At 33.9% G+C, this 18,071-nt stretch overlaps 1 protein-coding gene across 3 annotated transcripts in view; it reads right to left on the reverse strand.

Annotated features, from left to right (window-relative positions):
• The window catches only part of HLTF (helicase like transcription factor), a 55,772-nt gene that overhangs the window by 23,936 nt on the left and 13,765 nt on the right, over positions 1-18,071 (reverse strand). For 2 of the 3 annotated variants that reach the window (XM_010335784.3, XM_003925056.3), the window contains exons 6-14: positions 16,875-16,949; positions 16,528-16,719; positions 13,634-13,729; positions 10,162-10,237; positions 8,759-8,849; positions 6,639-6,718; positions 6,504-6,548; positions 5,634-5,723; positions 1,726-1,823 (exon numbers count right to left, since the gene is read on the reverse strand). In XM_010335784.3, the coding sequence (XP_010334086.1) occupies positions 1,726-1,823; positions 5,634-5,723; positions 6,504-6,548; positions 6,639-6,718; positions 8,759-8,849; positions 10,162-10,237; positions 13,634-13,729; positions 16,528-16,719; positions 16,875-16,949 (843 nt within the window). The remainder of the gene's footprint in view (positions 1-1,725; positions 1,824-5,633; positions 5,724-6,503; positions 6,549-6,638; positions 6,719-8,758; positions 8,850-10,161; positions 10,238-13,633; positions 13,730-16,527; positions 16,720-16,874; positions 16,950-18,071) is intronic. The other variant, XM_010335785.2, reaches the window with a different exon arrangement.

Below are 18,071 nucleotides of genomic sequence, written 5' to 3' on the forward strand. Positions count from 1 at the left end.
TATTTCTTATATGCAAGAATAGACTAACACAACCATGAATCCCGATAGCCAAACCACTCCTCATTCCTTTAAATTCAGAGTGTGCATGATCTCACTTGGCAAGATTTTGCCATGGTTTTTTTTCTGAACTTTGTATTACTTGAACTTTTCTACATATAAAATTGTAATTAAATACTGATTACTCATTTTAAAAATACATCTCTATACCCCAAGCCCTAAAATAATCACAGTTACATTGTTAATATTTCTATTAATACTCTAAACCTCATCCTGAAACTGCCATTTAAGTACCCATGTACTACCCTTCCCATAACAAACAACACATTAAAGAAAGCACAGTTTCGTTGGAATAAAAAAATAGCAACAGACCATTAACACTCATTCTTCTGGTCCTAAGAGGAAAAATGATATACTAATAAGGACAAGGTGTAATTTCTTTCTTAAAAAATAAATAAACCAAAAACTTATAATAAAAAATGGTAATTCATGTCATGGAAGAAAAGGCTATATAAAGTCAAGAAAAGGCCACTCAATTTGACAATTAGACTATCACAAACAGTCTTTTCCAATGCAATTTAGAGAATAGTAGAAGCCAGAGTACAATGAATTAAGGAACTAGTAAGTAAAAGCACAAAGTAGAAATAACCCCCAAGAGTTATGACAGTGAAGGAAAGCAGAAGAGCAGCAACTTAAATATGCATATCAAGAGAATGTATTTTAAAATGAAAAAGACCTGAGTATGTATCATGAAAGAGCCAGTGGGAACAGACTGAATAACCAAAAGTGAGGGGAAAAAAAGAACAGATAAGCGAGTGTGGGAAAAGAAAGAATCCAACACAGAGACTAAATACTGTCTTACAAAGAGTAGAATCTCTTCCTGCTCTGAGATAAGAAGAAAGGCCAGGAGAATAATTAGATAAGCGGATAAACTTGGAGGTGGCAAGAATGCTGAGTGGTCCTTATGCTCACAGGACTTCCAAGAGAGTCATTATTTCATTGTAACAAGAAGTTTGAAGCTCAAAGTAGGAAGGAAACATAACCAAGCTGTAAATAAACAAATAATCAAGAGGTTCCATTCCAATGTCAATGTTTTAGAATAGAAAAGCAATCTGGCAAAAAAAAAATTTCTGGTGGGCAGTCTTAAAAGAATAGGCTCTAGATTCAAAATGTTGAGACTATATCTAAGATCCATCATTTATTAACTGGATGACCTTAGGCAAGTTACTTAACCTCTCTGTGTTTCAGTGTGGTCACCTGGAAAATGAGAATAACAGTTTTGAGAATTAAATCAGAAAAATCCTTAAAAAGAGATTAAGGACAAACCCAGTACATAGAAGTTCAGTAAATGTTGTTACTGTCATAAAAGTAAGTTATTATTGGTAGAGCTCTTAGAAAAGAGTTCTAACAGTCAATTTGTAAATACAGTGGAGTCAAACTATACATCTTTCCCACTTTGGGGGACAAAAAATAGCAAAGGCAAAAATACAAACTAAATCTTACGTTAGCAATCAATTATGGTCCTTTACCTTCTCTACTATAAATCTTCAAAGAAAAACTTCTTCAATTCAGCAAACATAATCTAATTCACCTAACAATTATTTGAACTTACATATGAACTGATGACCAAATATATTTCCCCCAGCGAATGACTCTTTAAAAGAATACTTTTTACCTTGTAGATAAAATATAAATTATGTTACATTTTTAAAGGGCTTAAAGACTTACAATCCAGTTGCTTAACACAGAAAGTGGACAGATGATCAGTGTTGTTCTTGGTTTCTCCTCAACATCAGTTTTCTTTGACCCCTCCACTGCACATGCTCCTAAAAATTGAATCACTGTTACAACCTTTAGCTGTTTTTTCTGAAATATATATGTTAATAAGGAGATGGTAATAATGTGCCTCCATGAAAAGATAAATTAGGAACAATTAAAATGAAGCAGATGGACCTTTAACAGGGATTAAATTTTACCTTGTCACTTAAAAAAACTAAAAATCCACAGTGATTATGAGCAGAGCCAAAGTACTGTAACAGGGAGTGGGCACAAGAAGGAAGTCTCTAGTATTTCCTGGTAATTCATCATAGTCATCCATTAAAACAAACGTTTGTTTTATGCAGTTTTCTGAATTTGTGTTATATTTAGTTTGGTAGCCAGCTAAGATGGCCCCCAATGAGCTCTACTTCCCAGGATTCATTATCTTGTGTAATCTCCTCTCACACTCCACCAGGACTGGTCTGCGTGACCAAGAGAATATAGCGGAAAAGATGGTATGTCACTTCTGAGATAGGTCATAAAAGATGAACCTTCTGTATTGGGTCGAGCTCACTCTCACATTTGTTCTCTCTCCAATCTTTCACTCTGGTGGAGCCAGCTGCCATGCTGTGAGGACACTCAGGCAGCTTATGGAAGGATGCACATGGTAAGGATCTGAAGACTATAGTTAGCCAGCAAGTATGAGGTCTGTTGACAACCACGTGAGTGAACTTGGAAATGGATCCTCCCTAAGTCAATGTTCAGATGATGGTAGTCCCTGAAGAAGTTTGACTGCAACCACATGAGAGACCATAAGCTGTTACCATCCAGCTAAGCCACTCCCAGATTCCTAGCCTTGTCAAAATGTGTGAAATAATAAATGTCTGATTTTAAATGGCTAAGTTTTAGGATAATCTGTTACACAATAATAGGTAACTAATATATTTTACAACAAAAATTCTTAATACTTTTCTGTGAAGCATGTTTAAAAAGAGTAATAACAAAGTGTTTTTACAAATTCTTGAAATAAATTCTAGACCTGGTATCCCTTACCAATGGAGTATCTTCCAGTAAACTTAGTTAAAACACAAATTTCTGAGTTTTTAAAAAATTAATTTTCATACTAATTTCAAAATTTAAATGGTAGGTGAGCAAAGTATCATACTATATCTATGTATCATTCCACAACTTTTTTCTCTCAGTGCTATTTACCGTAGTCCCTCCTTATCCACTGGAGATGTGTTCCAAGACCCTCAACAGATGCTTAAAACCACAAATAGTACCAAAACCTATATATAATGTTTTTTCCTATATATACCTATGATAAAGTTTAATTTATAAAGTAGATGCAGTATGAGATTAGTAACAATAACAAATAATAAAATAGAACAATTATAACAATATACAGTTGACCCTTAAACAATTTAAGTTTGAAGTATGTGATGCACTTACATGCAAATTTTTGTTAATGTGGATTAAAAATACAGTATTTACTGACTGCGAAACGCATGTATATGGAAGGCCAACTTTTCATATATACTGGTCCTCCAGGGCAGACTGTGGGACTTGAGCATGTGCACATTTTGGTATACACAGGGGTCCTGGAACCAATCCCTGACATATACTAGTGATGCCTGTACTGTAATAAAAATTATGTGAATGTGGTCTCTCTCTATCTCTCAAAATATCTTATTGTATATAATATTTCAGGACTGAAACTGCAGAATGTGAAACCGCAGATAAAGAACAACTGTGTTTGGAATTTATACTTAGTATTTGTAGCTCTAGTGTATTCATTTGAACCTGTGCATAGCATTACACTGCATAAGTAGACTATGATTTATTTCCCATTTCCCTACTGGACAATATATACATTATTTCTAATATTTCAATAAAATAATGCTGCAATGAAAACCACTTTTTCACATCTCCTTATTTATATCTACAGAGTTATAGGTGATTTATATTCAGCTTCCATTATATTTTTGCCCAGTTGCTCTTGGTAATTGGCATTCCCATCAACTATGCATGAATTCCTGTTGCAGCACAACTTTGTCAATACTTGGCATTGTGAGATTTTTTAATGTCTGAAAATATGATGAATAAGAGCATCCCGCTCTTCCTTTATTTTATGTTTTTGAGACACAGTCTCACTCTGTCACCCAGGCTGGAATGCAATGGCGCTATTATGGCTCACTGCAGCTTCAACCTCCCAGGCTCAAGTGGTTGTCCCACTTCAGCCTCCTGAGTAGCTGGGACTACAAGGACATGCTACCATACCTGGCTAACTTTGTGTATTTTTTTTGTAAAACGGGATTTCACCATGTTGCCCAGCCTGGGCTTGAACTCATGGGCTCAATCCACCAGCCTTGGTCTCCCAGAGTGCTGTAATTTCAGGTATGAGCCACCATGCCTGCCCTTTAATTTTAATTTACATCTCCCCAATAATTCTGAGTCAGCATATCTTTTCCAATGTTTTCCAATGTTTCCAATTCTGAGTTAGCATATCTTTTCCACTTTCCTTTGATTTGCATCTCCCCAATAACTCTGAGTTGGCATATCTTTTCCAGTGTTAACTGGTTATTTGGGTTTTCTTTCTATGGACTGCTCATGTACATCCTTTAACTATTCTCCTATTGAGTGGCCTTTTTCCAATTGTTTGAGAAGTTCTTACATAGTCTAGAATTGAATCCTTTGTCAGTTATACTTAACACACGTATCTTCTTCAGCCTTACCATTTTTTACTTTGTTTATGGCATCTTAAGATGCACGGAAATTTAAAATGTAGTGGAATCTAATCAAGCTTTTTCTTATGACTTTTTGTTTCTTACTAAAGAGATCACTATCTACCAGAAAGACAATCAAGAATATGGCTTCTGTCTCCACTCATAGAGTTTTGTTTCTATTCTGCTGTTCTTTCAAAGATATGCTTAGTTTGATTAAAACCAAAATGACACACAGCTGTGACTTTTAAAAGCTTCTCTTTTGTATCACTACTATGCATCTGCAGCTGAAAGGGGCTTCTAATGTGTCATTTAATTATATCTTAACTGAAATTTCCACATTTCTTTAAGTTTCTAAAGTCAGGGTAAATAATCCACCTGACATGCCTATATTTTCTAGTTCTAATTATCTGATTCTTGGGCCAAAAGTTGGCTCTCTCTCATGATTCTATGTTAGCTCAAATATCTCCTTCTAAAATAAGCCACTTCAAGTCACTCTTTACTTCATTATCCTTTATTTTCTTCACATTACTTGTCATTATTTAAAATTATGTTTACTTGCTTATCGTATGTTTCTCCCATCATTAGATTATATGTTCTATGGAAATAGATAGTCTGCTATATCCCCAACATGTAAAATAATGGAGATCAAGGGGCAGAGATATAACTTGTCCCAGATCTTCTCAACCTTAGTTCAATCTTTTCCCATTTCAAATATTTAGTTTCTTAAGCATTGACGTTTACCTATGAATTACAAAATATAAAATTATAATAAAAATCACTAACATTTTTAAATGAAAAGCAAATTCTAATACCAAAAATTAAATCTTTAACTTAAATTAATCCAAATTAAATTAAGCTTTTTAAAGCAGCCATAAATTGCTTTGTGCCTTCACTAGAAGAAATATCTCTGCTATTCAGAGTAAGGGCCCCCCCATCACATTTTGACCCTAACTAAAACAAATACAATAGGAAAAGGCACCAAAAGGAAAACAAATTAGGACATAGCTTTGTTTTTTAAACAGTTATATACTTTAAAAAATAGTCTCTATTTTCTAAACTTCTTGTAATATAGTTTTATAAATTTTAAAATTTTTAATTTTTTTCATTCAAAGATAGAAAAAAAAAAGCTAGGAAATCAGGATATTTACTGACCCTTTTTCAACATTTTCTTTTTTGTTGTAGGAACAGACGAGGTTAATGCACATGCAAATGCCACATCTTCTATAACCTTAGAAGACCCTGCTGATAAAACAACAAAGAATCTTAAATTTTTTTCAAATGATCTCCTGTGCTAGAGTACAGGTACTTTCTAAGGATAAGAAATAGAATACCATTTTCACCCTCTCTATTGTAAGAGCTTATATTATTAAATTAAAATATTTGTAACCGAAATTGCTACCTCTGACACTAAGCATATCTTTTCAACTTACAGAAATGATGTAGTCATTCATGGTAAGATTTGAGAAGAAGAAATTAAAGTAGGAGCAGTCATCTGCAAAGTGACTGAGCTCTCAGGTGGAGGGAGAATTTTTCAAGGAAACAAATAGTTTGATTTTTAATAATAAGGCTGCCAAATTTTCAGATCGGTCAATATGATCAGTTATTTTCCAAATGAAATACAATTTCTCAATGAATGAGAAATATAGTATGATCTGAATTACAGGAAAATAAATAATGTAAACAATAATAGTATTGCCAGAAAGACATTCTCAACCTAATTTTGTAATTACTATTCATACTACAAACACAGGTTTTATAGAACTCATTTTATAGGTAGTAGAAAATTGTTTTAAGGAGAGTTTAAGTATTATTATCCCTTAGATTTTAATTTGAAACTATTCATTTTACTCCTTTACAAAATTAATTTAACACACATGGTAAGCTCCATGAAGTTTCAAATGTAAACATCAGCCAAGTTTAAGACCTTTTACTAAAATATTCCAACCTAGTGAGATACAAAAATCAATGAAGTTGTACTTTAATAATGTTGAAGTCTAGATTATAGGTATATAGTATACATACCTTTCACCTTGCCTTTAGTTTCTGACTGTATGTTTTTCAGTTTGCCTAAAAATAAAACCAAAATAAACATAAAAATCTGCAAAATGGTGACATTTGAATATAGGACACATTATCAAATCAAATCTATTACGTTACCTTTCATTTTCTGTGGCAATTCACTTGTTTCAATTTCCTCTGAATCACTGCTTTCTATGTACTGGACAGCAGTTTTTCTTCTAAAATTAAGTATACACAAAGAAATTTTTGGACCAACCCGAAGCAAAATGAGATATACAAACATGTTTAATAAATGCAATAAAAAACCTTTGTCTTACTCATTTATTTTTTGAAAAATGTTCTAAAAGATTTTGACAAATGAAAAGTCAAATCTGCTAAAAGCATTCTGCTTTCACAACCAGACAGGTGCATTTACTATACAAAATGGAGTACCACTATTATTGTCTTTTGTCAAGGATGCATGCAGTACAGTGACACAATCAGAAGTCACTGCAACCTCATACTCCTGGGCTCAAGTGATCATCCTGCCTTAGCCTCAGGAGTACCCAGGAGTACCTAGAACTACAGGTGTGTGCCACCACACCCAGCTAATATCACTATTATTAAAATAAATTTGAAAAATTCAGTAATTCTAAAAAATTAATAATTTCAATACAAGGTTCAATATTTGGTAGTTCAATTAAAACATACAAAACTAGAACAAAAAAGAACTGGCTCTTGGTTAGGCATGGTGGCTCATGTCTGTGATCCCAGCACTTTGGGAGATGGAGGTGGGTGGATCACCTGAGGTCAGGAGTTTGAGACCAGCCTGGCTAACATGGTGAAACCTCGTTTCTAATTAAAATACAAAAATTAGTTGGGTGTGGTGGTGCACACCTGTAGTTCTAGCTACTCAGGAGGCTGAGGCAGGAGAATTGCTTGAACCTAAGAGGCATAGTTTGCAGTGAGCCAAGATCCTGCCATTGCACTCCAGTCTGGGTGACAAGAGCAAAACTCCATCTCAAAAAAGAAAAAAAAAATGGCTCTTATCAAAGAAAATACAAGCAGCCAAAAGGCAAAAATATAATTCTTTCACAATAGAAAATTTCATAAAATTGTGTAGAAAGTATAACAGGGATTAAGTGCCTAAAAGCAATAAATTCTGAAGTCAGACTGCCTAGCTTCAAATCCCCATTGCACTACTAATTTGTTATGTGATTTTAAGTTAATCAACTAATATTCTTCAATGCCTCTGTTTCCTCCTAAGAAAAATAGAAATAAAAATAAAAATATAATCCTTATTGAATAAAATATTACTACATGCAAAAGCCCCTAAAAGAGTACCTGTTACACAATAAGCATATCTGTATTAGCTATAACACGTGTGTTAGTTGTTGTGTTTCTCATGTCTTCACCATTACTATTTCTATGTCCTTTAATCTGATATGGTCCAATTAACAGTGTTCTGTTACCCAGGTTGATGGTAAGTTCAAAGTTGTAACATTTGACATTTATCTAAATCTGAAGCAATTAGATTTAGAAAACACTGGTGAGTGCTGGGTTTGTGCTTAGTTCAGACAGCTACCAATGACAGAACAATTAACACAGCCACAGTTTCAAAACCTTTGTTGATGAAATAGCTAGCAGAGACAGATGGGTGATGACTTGTGTAGATACTGATGGTAGACAATATAATAAAACAAAAGCCCAGTTTTTAGAACTACGTCAGAAGATAAATGAAGTTTGTAAAGTTAACAGATTCAAGACAAGATCAGAGGAGAATTATGACTTTTATTCAAATTCTCCCTCTAGTCTATGTTAATATAATAATGTCCATAAATAACTTTATCATGTCTTAGTTCCACTACATGTGAAGAACTGAAATGAGCAAGAATGCTTTTGTCAAGCTAGCCAATAAAATATTCTTCAGTTTTCCTCTCCTTAAATACATCAAGAAAACTTCTAAAGTACCAAAAAAAAAAAAAAAGCAAAAACCCCAGGATCCAGATCTTAATTCCTTGATAAAATAGAAAAAAAGTAGTAGAAAGATGAGTGATTCTCAAAATTTACCAATTCATTTCTTTTACAGGTCAGTATCATTTTCTTTCATCTGTAAAATGAGAATACCCTAGCTGCCTAAGCCATAGTGATCTTGGAAGTTTCAAATAAAAGAATGTATTTAAAAGAACTATTTAACAAATATAATGGTCATCTCTCTCTCACATATATAAGAAAACAGTCTAAATAAACCCATGACATAAGCAACCACAATTTTTTACCTTTTGGGGCGGGAGCTAGACAATTCTGACATTCGATACTTATTCTTCTTGACATCTGAAATACTGGGTTGTTCACTACATCTAGATGCTTCTATTTCAAAGAAAAATGCAAATATAGCATATTAGTAAGTTGTCTCAGAAACTAGTATTATCCTTCCTAAAACCATGGTTTTCTAATTATTTACTTTCAGTTTTCTTAACATCTTCATTCTTTTCGTTACTCTATTTTCTCTACTTTTTTCCTAATCTAGTATTTTCTCATTTCTAATTAGAAAGCACCTTCAAATTTTTATGACCCAGTCTTTCCTCTGTACTCATCCAGCCAATCCCCATACTGGCTGAATTTTTTGCTGTAGCAAGGCAGCTAAGAGTCACTGGAAAAAAATAAGCAGAACCACAAATAAGTGCTGTTATAAATTTATATGTTCAAATCTCAGCTATCACCTTGTGTCACTTGAGAACTTTTTACTAAACACTGTTCAGCTCCCCTACCCATTCATCAACATGATCCACACCAGAATGATCCATACTACATTGACCCATTTGCCTAGATAAACTCCTTTTATTCCAAGATGACCTATTTCACTTTACAAAGAAAAGGAGATAGTATCTTCCACAAAATCTCAATTTTCCTATCTTTTAATCTACTCATTTATCTATACTTTTCCTTAACTGTACTTTTCTCCTTCTAACTCATCCACCTATTCTGCTAACTCATCTACCTATTCTCCTGATCCTATTTCCTCCCACAACCTACTAATCTCTCTACTAAATCAAAAATCTCATGGATTCCTTTCTTAAAATTACAGAAAATCAAAAACAAAAAACCTCATCTTACCTTAACATGAGTTAAGACTCGGCCACCTTTCTGTTTCTTTGTTATCCCAAACTTAAAGTAACTAATAGCAAGCGATTGTTATTTGTAATTTTTCACCTACTAAAATTACAGTATTTTCAGTCTGTTCTATCTATCTTTAGAAATTAATTTTATGAAGGTCATTTAACTGCAAAATCCACATATCTCTTCCATTTCTCCTATGACTTCAGAATTTGGCTCTAAAGCTAGCTTTCTAGCATTATCTGCCATTGTCCATGCATATTTCATTTTAAATACCATAAAATTCACTGAGGTCCCAGAATAAAATATGCTCTTTTTAAAGCACTCTTTCATGAGATTTTTTTTTCAACTCAAAATGCTCTTCCCCGTTCTCTAAAAGGTATACTACCCAATTCAATGATCTCCTTGATGAAACCTTTCCTACCAGTACTCAGGGAAGTCCTTTTAAAAAAAGAGATCCTAAATTTTTGTACAGTACAAAGCCAAAACTAGAATTACAATATTAGACTAAAAAAAAAAAAAAATCACAAATCAAATATTGGGTCATTTCAAAATTCAAATTTACCTTTGCTTAGTCCATCTGCCTTTTCACTGGTATTGTTTCCTCCAAGTTTCATAGAGTCATCGTTAACATTACATTCCTGGGTAAACAGGCATATTTCTTAAACAGTACTGCTATCAGTCCCTTTCTCCCCCCACCCAGAAATCATTAGTAACATGTTATCATGCCATCAGTTTTAAATAACTTTAAATGCACCTTATTTTATATTGCTTTACTTTGCATAATAAAAACTACTTAAACTGCTACCCAATTCTGGAGCAACTGAGGGGGAGGGTGAATAAGTGAAGAGGAAAATATACAAATTCATTTAAAATTTTTTCACGGGTATCTCAGAAAAAGAAAACTAGTTGGTCTTTACCTTTTCAAAAGGAATACCAAAAGCAAATCTCAATTATAAATGACATATTAGTTATTGTGAGAAAAATTCAAGAACTGGGATTTACTTTATAATTAAGAATTCTCAGACTTCAAACTTTTCAAACCAATGTTCCATGTTCAGATCTTTATTGAGGCTGCCATTGTCATCCTCTTTTTCTCTGGAATTCTCAGGGCAAATAGCTCTAATATATAGTAGTACAGGTCCCAGAGTGTCCTCTCTTACTCCAGGGAGTCTTGCCCGTCCATTTTCTTTTTCTTTTTCAATGTACCTTTGTTTCAAAATGCATCAATATACACGAGTTGAAAACAATTCTATAAAAGCTGAATTGTTAAGCAAAAAAATCCCATTAGAGTTAAGTCTTACTAAAAATGTGGCTGAAAAGATTCATCCCCTATAAAGGCACCAATCTAAATAAATTAAAAATCTACCAGGCTCAGTGGCTCATGCCAGCACTTCGGGAGGCTGAGGAGAGCAGATCACTGAGGTCAGGAGTTTGAGACTAGACTGGCCAACATGGCAAAACCCCATCTCTACTAAAAATACAAAAATTAGCCAGGCATGGTGGTGGGTGCCGGTAATCTCAACTACTTGGGAGGCTGAGGTAGGAGAATCGCTTGAACCCAGGAGACAGAGGTTGCAGTGAGCCAAGATTGCACCACTGCACTCTAGCCTGGGTGAGAGAGGGAGACTCCATCTCAAAAAATTAAATAAAATAAAATAAATTAATTAAAAATCCAAAATACGATATTTTAGAAATATAACTAGAAGAGTTATTTTGGTTAACTTCTAAGCATTAGTTCCAAGAAAGAGATAGTAAAAGTACTTTGCATCAAAAGTCCTATCAAGTCTTCAATAATTACTATAACCACTATATTAAACAGTATGCAAAAAAATCTAAGTTTATTCAAACATAAAGGATGTCCTTTTTATTATTCTTTTTTTCTTTCTGAGATGGAGTTTCTGCTCTTGTTGCCTAGGCTGGAGTGTAATGGCATGATGTTGGCTCAGTGCAACCTCTACGTCTCTGGTTCAAGTGATTCTCCTGCCTCCCAAGTAACTGGGATTACAGGCATGTGTCACCACGCCCAGCTAATTTTGTAATTTTCAGTAGAGACGGGGTTTGACCATGTTGGTCAGGCTGGTCTCAAACTCCTAACCTCAGGTGATGTGAGCACCTTGGCCTCCTAAAGTACTGGGATTACAGGCATGACCCACCACGCCTGGTCTTGCATTATTCTTTATATTAAATTATTTTGCTCAGCAAACTTTTTCTCCATAAAGTTAAAAGATAAATTTTTTATCAAGTCTAACCTGAATGAAACAATAGTATGTTCAAATCTAGGGGACTTTAAATCAATAATATTTCACTCTATTTATGTTTGGAATATCTAAACCTACTTGAAAGAGTGACAATTTTTTTAAAAAATAAATACCTAGCTGGAAATCACATCTTCAGCTTCCATTTCAATTAACGTAGCAACCCAAATATCCTAAAACCTTCCTACTATACAACACCTTAAATATGTAACTGATCTTGGGGAAAAACAAGAGAAATCCTTACTGTTAATTGGTAATTTCTCAACTAATAATTGAGACTAAAGCTGAAGTCGTCTTATGTGCTTCTATCAAATCTGGTAACCTAAAACTTCAGTTTTAATAACCAAATGTAGGAAGAACAAGACATAAAACATCAGGTTGTTCAGGGTAAGGAACTAAATCTGTAACTTTAACTCTCAATAAAAGTAGAAAGAAGGAAATACAACTAAGTATAGACAATAAAATAAAATTTCAGTAGCAGTGACAGGAAACTGAGTACAGCCTTCTTTGAAAACTAAAAACTAGGAAGAATGGTAATTCAGAAGAGTTCAGAAAAGAAGTATATTGCACACATCTTTTTGCTTTTCCTTCTCTTTAAGTTATGTGAATTTTCAGGTAAAAAAAGAAGTAACTGTTCCCCTCTAATAGCATTTATTTTCCCAATAAATTAATTAATTTATAATTCTTAGAGACAAAATACAAATGTATGTTTATATTATATATATATATATACACACACACATATATACACACACACACACACACGCATGCACATTAAGTATCAAGAAAAGTCACCCTTATTCTCATCACTAGGATATAAATTATTAACATTTTGGTACAGACAGTATATGTGAATGGACTTAAAACACAAATGAATATATTATTTATAAAATGAGGAATCAAACTCCATACAAAGATTTGTACCTGTAATTTTTTAACAAAAATCATGAAAGTAATTATTCATCAAAAATAATACTTTGTGGTTTCATAATAGTAAATTTTATGGCTATATCATTTAACTGTTCCCTTGTCAAAAGATGTTTCAAATTGTCCACCTTTATTTTATGTTTATTTGTTTTAGAGACAGAGTCTCACAACGTCGCTGGAGCTGGATTGCAATAGTGCAATCATAACTGACTATAGGCTCGAATTCCTGGGCTCAAGCAATCCTCCTGCTTCAGCCTCCCATGTAGGTGGAACTACGGGCGCCAGTCAATATGCCCAAGCTACAAACTGTCCACCTTTAAAACAATGTTGAGAAAAAAAAAACAAACCTGTACTTTCTTTGGAAAAAATGAATTTCTGATAACTCCCTTCAGATACTTTCTTAGAAATGACATTATTGACTGGCAAAATTGTTCAAAGATTATAAACAACTTTAAGGCTCTTGATACAAATTATCATTGCTTTCTACAATGTGATACCTGCTGATTGCTCACACCTGTAACCTCAGCACTTTGGGAGGCTGAGGCAGGTAGATCACTTGAGCTCATGAGTTCAAGACCAGCCTGGACAAAATGGGCAGAGGTTGCAGTGAGCTGAATTTCGATACTGCACTCCAGCCTGGGCAATAGAGCCAGACCTTGTCTGAAAAACTAAAAAGAATGTGACACAAACTTTCATTCTTATCAGCAACACATGAGAGAGAGAGAGAGAGAGAGAGAGAGATCATTCACCACATTTCTGAAAATACAATTTCTTGGTATTTTAAATGATGAAATTTAAAGATTTAACAGTAAACTGGAGATTTCATAGAAATCACACTTAGTACTACTTTACCTTCTTCAGCAGATTCTTTTTAATTCTTTCAATAGGAAGAGGTCTTCCATCATGGAAGTTGGTAAGGATTACTGCAATAGCTGTAAGAGTTTTACCCTTAAAAATGTTTTAAAAAGACAAATGGTTAGATTCTGACACTCAGTTCACCAGAAAAATATTCCCATTTTAAAATCAAGTAATCGAATATCAAATATCATTCAAGGTCACAAAAGTGTATTGTATATACAGGTTAAGAAAAAAACGAATATTTTATTTAGTTAGAAAATGCTTTCCCCTCACTGCAATATTAGGAACTGTTAAATGATTTACACTATAAAATACTGTAAGTATCTCTGAGAAATGTCACTTTATTGAATGACTGCTACTCTACAATTCTACATTTAACCCTGAATTATTGATTTTTATCATGCAACTATTTATAACTACTCATTTGCCATGAAGTTCAGAGCTAAAGTGATCAGTAATTCCAGTATGCATATAATCATTTTATTAAAATTTGACTTAAAGATAATACCAAGCTTAAGTCGTAACTTACCCATAAAACATAAAGAACATATTTCTTATGCATTTTTCTTAAATGGAACCATGTAATTTTTCAATATTTACTGCAGCTTAATTGATAGTTGGCAATACAGAAATAAATCTCTGGCAATTTTAAAGCAGTGTAAAACAGCACTTCAAAGTGTGGTCCATAGGCCACTGGGGATGGGGAGGGTTTTCCAGAAGCCCTTTAGGAAAATGTGAAGTCAAAACTTTTTATACTACTACTAAGACAGACTATTTCTGTTAACATCTGCACTAATGTTACAAAAAGCCCAAATGGCAATGGTGAAAAAAGTGCCTCAGCATGAAATAAAGCAGTTGGCACTAAGTTATATTAGTAGTCATGATATTCTTAATTGCCACATACAGTTAAAAAAAAAAAGTTTTCCTTAAGAATGCTCTTGGCCGGGCGCAGTGGTTCACGCCTGTAATCCCAACTACTTGGGAGGCTGAGGCAGGAGAATCACTTGAACCTGGGAGGTGGAGGTTGCAGTGAGCCAAGACTGCACCACTGCACTCCAGCCTGGACAACAAGAGTGAAACTCCACCTCAAGGAAAAAAAAAAGAATGTTCTCAAAGAAGCAGCACACATTAATTTTATTAACTTTCATCACTTAAGTACAAATCTTTTTAATATTCTGTTTAGTGAAATGCAAAGGACATACAACTATTTCTGTTGCATATCAAAATATGAGGGTTAGCTAGAGAAAAATCAATCAAGATGGGATTTATAAGCTCAACTAGTCACTTTTTTCATGCAACACCATTTTTTACTTGAATGACAACTATCATTCATGACTGAGTGTCTGAAAGATATTTTGTTGAAAATGAACAAAGTGAGGCTGTCATCTAAAAAGGAAACCACTGAGATTATTTGCCAATGATAAAATTTAAGTTTTCAATAGAAAATTAGAATGCTGGAAAAGTTGTGTGTGACACTATGAACATAGTGCCTTCCCAAAATGTAAATGATTTTCTAATAACATCAGTGGTAATATTAATGAATGTAAGTTTTGGATATTGCATATGAAATACATCAACATTTGGTAGGTCTGCCCAACTCAGTGAACCAACATTGTCTAAATGAGCAATGCCTGGTGTTTTAAAATCATACATAGGTAAAATATCCATTCAATGGGCAAGATATACAAATAGATTGTAAGGAAACAGGGTGTAAAAAGCTCACTGGTAAGATTTAGAGTTCCATATGACAACAATTAACCTTTAATAAACTAATACTTGTTGAATTTTGATGTATATATCAAAGAAATCTGCAATTATCTAAAAAGCTACTAAAATACTCTCCCCTTACAACTACATGCCATTGTAAGGACAAATTTTCTTTATGTACTTCAACCAAAACAACCTACAGAACAGGCCGAATGAAGAAGCAGATGAGAATTCAGCTGCCATCTATTTGGCCAAACACAGAGATGCGCAAAAATGTAAAACAATGCTAGTTCTCTCACCAAAATTGTTAGTGTTTTGGCATACTTTTCATTTAAAAATATGCTATTTATGTTAACAAGTAATGAGTTTGTACTGTTATCTTTAGTTACCATTGCCTAATACTATAAATATTGATAACAGCCCACAAAAACAAAAGCTCTTTGAGATCATCAGTAATTTTTAAGAGTAGAAAGGGTTACTGAGACTGAAAAATACAAAAACTGCTAGTGTAAGAACCCATATATATCTATTTAATACTCTGATTACCACAACATTTGTGATGGAATACAATTTCAAACAACATTGCTTTGTCTTTACTTTTTAAAAGAAAACTCATGAAAGACAGGTCACTCTGAATTTCAAAGAGCAAAGAAAATTGAGAAACACGGCCAGGCATGGTGGTTCACACCTTTAATCCCAGCACTTTGGGAGGCCAAGGTGGGTGGATCACTTGAAGTCAGGAGTTCAAGACCAGGCTGGCCAATGTGGTGAAACCTGTATCTATAAAAAATTAAAAATTAGCTGGGCATGGTGGCACATGCCTGTAATCCCAGTTATTTGGGAGGCTGAGGCAGGAGAACTGCAGGTGGAGGCTGCAGTGAGCCAAGATCATGCCACTGCACTCCAGAGAGCAAGACTCCATCTCAAAAAAAAAAAAAAAGAAAGAAAGAAAGAAAAAAGAACATTGAGAAACACACCTATTTCAATTGTACTTTAACCAAACCAAAAGTTTACCACTATTTCAAGTAAAAACTATAGGAAAAACTGTGTTCTACAAAGATAGTAAAATCTAGTCCCAAACTAATACCAACATATTCCTATCTCCTTTTACTTCGGAATTAATTTGTAGAAAATCATTATCAAAAAATTAGATTATATTAACTAAAGAAAAAAATAATTACCAAACCCATATCATCAGCTAAAATTCCTCCATGGACATTTTCTGGTCGGTCCTTCTCAGAAAAATTTGTTATTGTGTTATAGTATAAGTCATTTCGCTGCTCCCAGAATGGTGGAAGTTCTTTGCTGTTTTCACGTGACACCATCCATGCTAGAGCTTGTTTTTGATGTGGAAGTAGTGGTGTTTCAATAGCCTATAAATGAAAAGTCATAAAAAGAAATACAGTAAGCCATTCCTTTTTTTACATGCAGAATCTGGAAAAGCTGATCCTGTGACTAAACAAAAAGTAGATTATAAACATATTTAAACATTCTGAGTAGTCTTAAATAAAAAATATTGGCCCAATACCTCAGCAGGTTCCATTTCATGGGTTTTATCATCTTCTTTTAAATCTTCAAACAATCTGTCAAATTCTGTTTTAAGCTACAATAAAAAGCAACAAGAAACAATGTAAAACAATTAAAATACTTGTACTTAAGTCAGATTTCAAATCATTTAGTTAATTAACTGATGTTAATGTCAAATGAGCCAGGAGTGGTGGCTCACGCCAATAATCTTAGCACTTTGGGAGATCAAGGTGGGAGAATCACTTGAGCTTAGGAGTTTGAAACCAGCCTGGACAACATAGTGAGAGATCCCGTCTCTAAAAATTATTTTAAAAAAATTAGCCAGCCATGGTGGTGTGTGCCTGTAGTTGTGGCTCCTAGGGATGCTGAGGTGGGAAGATCACTTGAGCCCAGTAGGTCAAGGATACAGTGAGCCATGATTATGCCACTGTACTCCAGCCTGGGCAAGAGAGACTCTGTCCCCAAATATTAAAAAATTTAAATTAAATTAAATTTAAACACACACACACACACACACACACACACACACACACACACACACAAAATAGTCAAATGCCAAAAAGGCACACCAATCAACTCTGGAATTATACCGCTCACTGAAGACAGAATGAACAGGTGCTTTAGGTGTCAGGAAGTAAAAAAATATAGAAGAGTTTTATGTCCTGAGTTTCAGTCACAGTTTTATCACAAGTAAGCTTATATACAAGTTTTGACAAAACTTGACCTTTATGGTCCTGTGTCTTATTCCTATAAAATGAAAGGGATGAATTAAATTTACTTTGTCGCTAAGATTCTTTCTGCCATCAAAGTTCTGTGATGCTATCAGTTGTATACAAAATATTTTGTCAGTCCTGCCAGGTCAATGACATTTCATTTATTATTACTGTGATAAGGAACTTGCCATGCACTACAGGGTAATTTTATTATGCTAAATTAGTTGACTATTTAAACTAGGTCAGTCCAATTTTATATCAACATATATGTGAAACACACATTTTTGAAGATTAACACATGAACATACAGCAACAGCTCAGAAGAAATCAGGCCGGGTCTAAAAATCGGAAGTAACCTGGGGTTTACCTACCAGACACAAGCTCAAGTCCTTCTAACAATAAGCAGGGTAAATATGGTAACTACAATTAGTAGATAAAAGGACTAACATTGGTGGGTACAGACATCAAAAAATTTTTAATGTTAT

The sequence above is a fragment of the Saimiri boliviensis genome, chromosome 9 (genome assembly GCF_048565385.1).
Source record: "Saimiri boliviensis isolate mSaiBol1 chromosome 9, mSaiBol1.pri, whole genome shotgun sequence".
Lineage (NCBI taxonomy): Eukaryota > Metazoa > Chordata > Mammalia > Primates > Cebidae > Saimiri > Saimiri boliviensis.